The sequence below is a fragment of the Oryzias latipes genome, chromosome 17 (genome assembly GCF_002234675.1).
Source record: "Oryzias latipes chromosome 17, ASM223467v1".
In the NCBI taxonomy this organism is placed as follows: domain Eukaryota; kingdom Metazoa; phylum Chordata; class Actinopteri; order Beloniformes; family Adrianichthyidae; genus Oryzias; species Oryzias latipes.
In genome coordinates, this window is record NC_019875.2 from 14,205,333 (window position 1) to 14,212,742 (window position 7,410).

At 38.1% G+C, this 7,410-nt stretch overlaps 1 protein-coding gene across 1 annotated transcript; it reads right to left on the reverse strand.

The window, feature by feature from the left end:
* Positions 1-408: 408 nt before the first annotated feature.
* LOC101163767 (MARVEL domain-containing protein 2) lies at positions 409-7,024 on the reverse strand. The gene is made up of 6 exons (XM_004078950.4): positions 6,827-7,024; positions 3,923-5,071; positions 2,155-2,354; positions 1,871-2,042; positions 1,731-1,781; positions 409-1,045 (listed from the first exon to the last, which is right to left on the reverse strand). The coding sequence occupies exons 2-6, from the start codon at positions 5,054-5,056 to the stop codon at positions 908-910; spliced, it is 1,695 nt and encodes a 564-aa protein (XP_004078998.1). The 5' UTR covers positions 5,057-5,071; positions 6,827-7,024; the 3' UTR covers positions 409-907.
* Between the last annotated feature and the right edge of the window lie 386 nt (positions 7,025-7,410).

Genomic DNA, 7,410 nt, shown 5'->3' on the forward strand with positions numbered 1-7,410 from the left:
GAAAATATTTGGGTTGAATGTAGCGTTCAGCCGACCAGTCACTGAATCACAATCAAAAAGTTCATTACAAGTCTTGAGTGTACTTGGACACTCTTTCTCCTTTGGCTTTTTCCCATTAGGGGAGCAGTCTGGATTTGAACCCTGGTTTCACGGAAGGAAGGCGCCGCAAACCAGCACAAGCTAAACTGGCTCCCCTAGTGTACTTTAAAAGTTTAGCCCAAGGTTTTAAATATTTTTCCTTTTCCTTTGCGTTCCAAATTGTTTTTAGACATTTAGAGTTACAAAACAATAAATGAAGAAAATAAACTATTCAGTCACCTTCATTTTTTCAAAAGCTTCAAAATGTTTTAATTCTTTCCGAAGGAGAGTTTCAGCATAAATTTACATAAGCAGAACACAAACACCATACACTGATTTAGCCTTTTTTAATTTATTAAAATATAAATTACAAATTTAGATCCACCAGTACAATATCAAATACAAAAATACAAAATAAAATCAGAATAAATTCTCATGTTGTAAGAGTTGAATTTTGTTCTATTACCTAGTTATTGCTGGGCTAATCCATAACAAATTTTAACCCTAAATTTAGTAATTCAACATTGCTAGTCCTTGATTAAAATATTTTAAACTTTAGTTTTCTCCCAAATTTACACATTCATTTTCAAATCTGTTATAAACTCATCAGGAGACATCCCAGTGACACCAGTACTGAATCAAACAGACTCCTAGTGCTCATGGCTGAAAGGAAGTGCAAATAACAGAATAAAAATCATTGTCATCTTCAGAAAACACGCTTTGCTTTTTTCACATCAGAGACTGATGGTCAGTATTTAATATGGAAATAAAAACTAAAATACAGCACTTCAAATGTACATAAATACAAAAACCTACTGTAAGAAATCATTTATTTTGTTGTCCTAGAATGTTTTAAGTCTGTGTTAACTGCAGTTTCCTTGTCAAAAGTCTGGATCCGGGTTTTAATGTGGCTTAATTTAGCTTTTAGATAGTAGCAGCGCTCCTTTTTCTCAAGAAAAGTAGGGTCCTGTGCACAAAAACACACAAAGTCATTCAGCTGTGACACAAAGCCAATGAAGAGAAGAACATAGGTCACTTAAAAGACATTAAATATCACTTTTTTTTCCCCAAACGTTTGTGTACATCGCAGAAGCATTTCAAAATATTGGCTCTTCGCCTCTTTAATTTTTTTTTTCTTTTTTTAAAAGTAAAGAAGTAAAAGTCCAAATGAGGTATGTTTCTGATCTCTTTACAATTAAGTCTCACTGCCACATGATGTTAATAAAATATTTTTCCAATACAAAAAAAAACATTTATTGAAACAAATAATAATGTCATTTTACTTTTCAAAAGCATACTCTCACAAATTAGGCTTTTTTAAATGTTTTTTTAAGCAATTGAAGAGGTTGATGATGTTAGACAAATGCTGATTAAAATAAATAGGCCATAATGGGCAGAGCTTATTCAAAATTTACAGGTATTTTTTGTTAAATAAACTAAAACAAATCTTGCTTCTTGCATTATAGATTTTCTAAACCCTTGTATCTCTTAAAAAATCCTGAGTTTCTAGTACTGGTAAGTTAAAAGGCAGAAGTTGACTAGAATAGTTGCTCTAATTTGAGTCTTTGTGAGACATTTTCTTTGATTGATGTTTCGGCAAATTGTTCAATTTCGAAGTGAGCAAAGAAAACACCACAACCCCCGGTACTCACATTCTTTTTCTCATGATATTTCTTTAAGATGCTTTCAATTCGTTCTTGATCCTGTAGAAACATGTATGATAATGTAAACCTCTGTGTCTCATGAAAAGCTGAAAATTTAACAAGAAGGATTTGTTAAAATTCAAACTCACCATCAGGTTTTTCCGTTGTTTGGGGAGTCGCTCCATAATGGCGTCCAGCTCCCTGAACTTGTTGAGCGTGGCGGTGATATCACAGTGAAGCTCCTTGTACTCCTGGTACTGATCATTGAACACTGCTCTGTACTCGTCTCTTTCTTCCACACATCGGATCACCGGATACTTTCTGCAAAATTATTATAGAAACTTTTATACATTTTTTCTGCCCTTTTTGAAAGATTCAGAAATAATTTGATGCTTTTAACTTCAAACTGCTTGTATAATTTGATGTTACTTACAGGATGTAGTCTGCTATGACATGCACTCTGGGTTCGTGAGTGGATTTGGCCGTTCTGCTCCAACTGACTGAGTTCTTCTGGACCTCAGAGGAGGGTTCGCTTGGAAAACTGTTCTGTTTATTCAGAGCTTCATCTGGTTCGTCGGTAAATGAAATGTGTTTCGTTTGAGTGGTGAGTGGGATGGAATGCTGGAAATCCCCCTGGAGTTTAGAGCCAAAAAAGAAAGCTTCTCTTTAACAAAAATGAGTATCTATCTGGATCAGGTGAGTTCAGTCAACCACAAACAGAGCTCAGTCAATTCAGTTAATATACAGCTACAAAACCATTACCCATAATTCACGAGGAACAGTGTTGGAGACAGCTGGCAGGGGTATGGGGGGAAACTACTTACATAGCTTCTCAGAAAAGAGGCTATAACATATTTTTATATACATATACATTTATAAGACTAGCCCCACCTATATTTCTGTTACTCACAAAACAATGTTGCAGTTCCTCAATTACAAATTGTTGTATTTTTCATATATGCATCCAAAATTAGCCCGTTAGGGACGTAGGCTATGTCCGAACTCCCACCCCACTCCCTAATTACTACAAAACTACATAGTGTGGGGTTATGTATTGCCCTGGATTTTAAACGCAACTTAGAAACCATGCCCCCTACTCCTTTTTTTTTTTTTTAAACGGCAAATATGATTGACAACCTTGATGGTTTATTAAAAAAATACATTTAAATACATTTTTTTGCAAAAACATTTCAAACTTAACGCATTGTGGTCCATATCTGTCCATCCAGCGAGAATCGATGCACACTGGTTTCTCACACAGAATTTGTAGGGCACTCAGTTTTGGAATTTGCAGATTTGGACAGCACTACAAAAATGGTGAACGCAGATAGATGGACCCAGTTGAGTTGTTTCAATGTTGTGTTGGGCGAAGCACACTCAGATCGTTTTAGGCTTCAACGTTAAAGATTCTACCCTGTGTATGTCTATCCAAAAAAACTCACACCTCAAGATGTTTTTAGCTCTTAGGCCTGACATACTTCCCATTTTGGCTTTTCTAGACATCAGTACTAACCTTTACTCCCCGTCAGTGTGAGATTTTACAGATTATCCCACTCTATACCACTATATTTACACAAGTTTATACTAAAGATTAAAGATTTATATCTACAGATATGTAGGTCTCATGTAAATTGTAAACCCAAATGTGCTATTAGCCAATAAGCACCATCCAATCATCACCCCCTCTTGGGGGTGGGGGGGGGGTGGTCTATACTTCCAAGTCAGTTCCAATAACAACAAGATTCCTTCCCTTGGAAAGGACCAACAGATGCCGGGGGCACTTTAGATTAAAAGGGCTCTGTTCATCATAATTATATTCTGTTTAGTTGTTTATCGTTTTTATTTGAATCTATCAGAGTCCAATGCCATGTCAATTATTATTAGAAAATAAAACTGAATTGCAACAACCAAATCTTCTCCAACGTTTCCATGTAGGTTTTTTAATTAATAAATGTTAGTATTTTTTTTTTCTATATGCCTTTAAGTGAACCTGGTAACAGCTATAGGAACTGGCTGGTATATAACCAAGAAGAATATTTTTGAAAACAAACCACAAGAATGTGCAATTAGTTAGAATTAACGCTGAAAGATCAGTTGTGTTGCTGTCCAAAATATTAGAAAACCTATGAGATAATATTCAAAATGCTGGTAAATCTGAGGTCATTCTGAAGATCTCACAGCACTTAGTGCCACACGCCTACCTTCGTATCTGAGCGCTTCCTCTCCTTACGAGTAGCTTCGTGCCTCCACATCTTCAGGCACACCAAGAAGCTGCCAAGATACATAGTCATGTTGATGAAGATGAAAGCAGTTCCCGCCATTTGGCCCCCTTCAACTCGGCACAGTTTGGACATGATGGGGTTGACCCCTATTGTCATGTAGCACAAGCCTCCTCGGTTCAGGTCGTTCAGGTAAACGATGCCTGCAGCCATGTATAAGAGGAAGAGCGCTATGTTCAGGAAGGCTTCTGTCAAAGGCCACCAGGAGGAGTCGAGGAGGATGGTGCGATAGTACATTGTGATTCCTACCACCAAGAGGCACAGGGTGAGAATCCAAGATAATCCGGCCACGGCGAGAATGAATGGAGTCATCGGGCCTCCGTAGCTGTAAGCAGATGGACCGAAGCCATTGTTGATCACGCCGTTGTACTGCCCGTAGGTGTTGGACCACTCACTGTCTTTCTGAATGTAGGCAATGACACAGGCGAAGACCATTCCCCCAAACAAGAGCTGAAGCCCTCCCAGAAGCCTGAGCAACCCCGGCCATGATTTCAAATATGAGTATTTCATGTTGTACACTTCCAGCTTCTCTGCATAGTACTCTGCAGGGTGAATGCTGGTCAGCAGAGAATCCTCTTGTAGACTAAGGAAAAATGGATCTTCAAGCAGGCTTTCTTTCAACAGAGGCTTTCGTGAGCTCTGACTGGAGGATGCCAATGATTCATCCAAGTTCCTAGGCTTCAGCAAGGGGCTCACAGGAGGACTTACTCTGGTCCCATTAGGAAGATCCTGGATCACGGTTTTGCTTCTTTCGGGGTGACTTTGCTTTTCTGATTTCCGACTCAAGACGCCCCAAGAATGAGGAACGAAGGATTTCAGTCTCCTTGTCATACCCCCCATTTTGCTGCTTTTCTTTTTATCACAAGGCGAAACGCTCTGAGTTTGGGATGTTGAGTTAGAATCACCATCACTCGGATCTGTCAGATTATCTGGTGTTGGAGCATGAGTAACCCACACAGGCACTGCTGGATCACTAAAAGACGTCCTCCTGGGAGAAGAAGACCTGATTTCACTCCCATCTTCCTGTCTGTTGAATTTGGTATTCTTGGAGCTCATACTGCTGACATCTGACTGAAAAATGATTAAAAAAATGTGTTGTTTAATTAGTGGGCATGAGTTTACATCCTCAAAAACATCTCCAGTGAGTCACCGATATTATTACCTCTTACTTTACTAATAATCTAACAACAACAAACCTTGAAAGTGGCATTTTCAACGATGGCTTTAATTTTAGGTTCAGCTTGTAATTAATTGTCTGGCCTGCTGTTGTTTCTAAGCTACATTCACACCGGCAATGTGACACACGTTCAAGAATGAGCTAAAAAAAAATCATTATTGAACGCTCATTTAGCCCATGGTGTCCACACTGGACAAGCAGAAAGGAGATTCTCTTTCTTTTAACTACTGTGTACTAGCGCGGTTGGAAAAGGCTCAGTGCAAAATGTCAAAGCGGTGCAAATCTCGGAAATTTTGCTCCTGGCTGTTTCTTTCACAGCTCTATTCTGATATATAAAAGACTTGGTTTTATATAATTGCGGTCAGCAATTATCAATTTCTCCTCCACAATCAATTTTCAAGCGGTTGGTGCTTACGGGAATTAAAAGGGACGCCATCCATGCGTCACTACCCATGGCCTGTCCCTGATTGGTCAAAGTTTGACCAATTTTGGGAGGGATACAGTGAGGAGTGTGCAGTCTAGGTTGATTTTTTAGTGATGCTTTTGGTCATGTTTGGTTTTGAGTTGTTCCCTGTCAGTCCCTGCAGGTTCATGTAAATATTCGTCCACAGCTGTTTTCATTTCTGTCATCCTCAGCAAATTGGTGTCTGGTTTTCAGTTCATCATTGTTAGGTCATTTTTTTAGTCACTTTTTGGTTTCCCATGGATTTTTCATGCTATAGTTTAGTTATTAAACAAATTTTCTGCAACCATGCCTGGTCTCCTGCACATTGGGTCCTACACCACCAGTTCCTGACAAAACCAAACACCAAATAAGAAGGCCTGATACTTTAATGAAATTACTGTATGAACATGAAATCCTGACAGGAACAGATTTCAATTTACATCTACAAATGCAGCTTAAAGCAAAGTGAAATAACACCATCCAGAAAATAAAGTTATTCAATTTCAACCAAAGTCTATTTTAAATGACTTGGACCAAATAGAAGCACTAAAGTTACTCAAATCCACATAAAAAAGCCACATTTGGAAACCTTAAATAATGTCTTATCTGAAAAAAAAAGAAGAAGAAAGATCAAAACTGAAGTATGGAACAATCACCAGGCAAATGTGGAAAATGTGAATAGGTTTTTGTAGCAACACCTGCTTCCATCTTTCTATCTAGGCCTGTTTTTTCAGATAAAATGCAGCCTTCACCAATCAACAACTTTCTTTTTATTCAGATCAATTTTTAGATAAAAAAACCTCTTTTACTTTACATGAACTAAAAGTTTTTTTTTGTTTTCATAAGGTAATCTTGTGTTTTCTGAAGTCAAATCCACTAAAAATTATTTTAAGAAAATTACCTAAATTAAATTTTTACTGCTGTATGTGTTGAATCGATTTTTATCTAGTTTTTAATAACTGCAGCTACCTCCATTAGTGTGTAGTTGTCATATAAACACAAGTCATTGGAAATTGGTTTTCACATTTTGTGAAACAGGAATATTGTGGAACTCTGGCTGGTTCATAACAGGGAGGTTTGCCTTTATGAAGACTCAGCAAAAACCGAGTCAATGTGCCAGAACATTCCAAACATGGACTCTGATTATGCACTCTAATCTGTAATCCTTCTTCAGACAATCGGAATGTACGAGCTCTGGGCCTACCTCGCCTGTCCTGCCGGCTGTCTCAGGCTGTAGTAATGAAGACGTTAAATTGGTACAGGCCTTTGGGTTCCCTTCAGAAGGAAGAAGCTTTCTTTATTGAGTAAAATGGCTCCCTCTTTGCAGTTCACCGTCTCTCAGGTGACTCGCTGATAGAGCTGGACACTCAGATCCATGGTGGCACTGACCAATCCCTCTGCATGTGTGAAAAACAGAGGGGTGGGGTAAAGCTTAATCATTAAACCACTGCTGTGTCGCAGCTGACCAGCATTGCTGAGAAAATCACAGAGGAGGGAAGAGGAAAATCCCAGACGGTGTGAATGTCATTTCAAGCATTTAGGAGATGAATTATTATGATCTTATTGATATGGAAAAGTAAAAATCTGCTTTAGGAACAGCTGGGAAAAAAAAATTAAAAAATAAATGAGAGAAGTTCCAATAAGTCATTGTGGAGCACACAGCAACTTAAACAGGAAAAAGCAGTGAATGTCACCACTTCTCATTTTTTTTCTGTCAAATGCATTTTTGCCAATAAATATGTATTAAAAGTATTCATTATTTCAGACGCATTTGAAGAGGAGATAGCT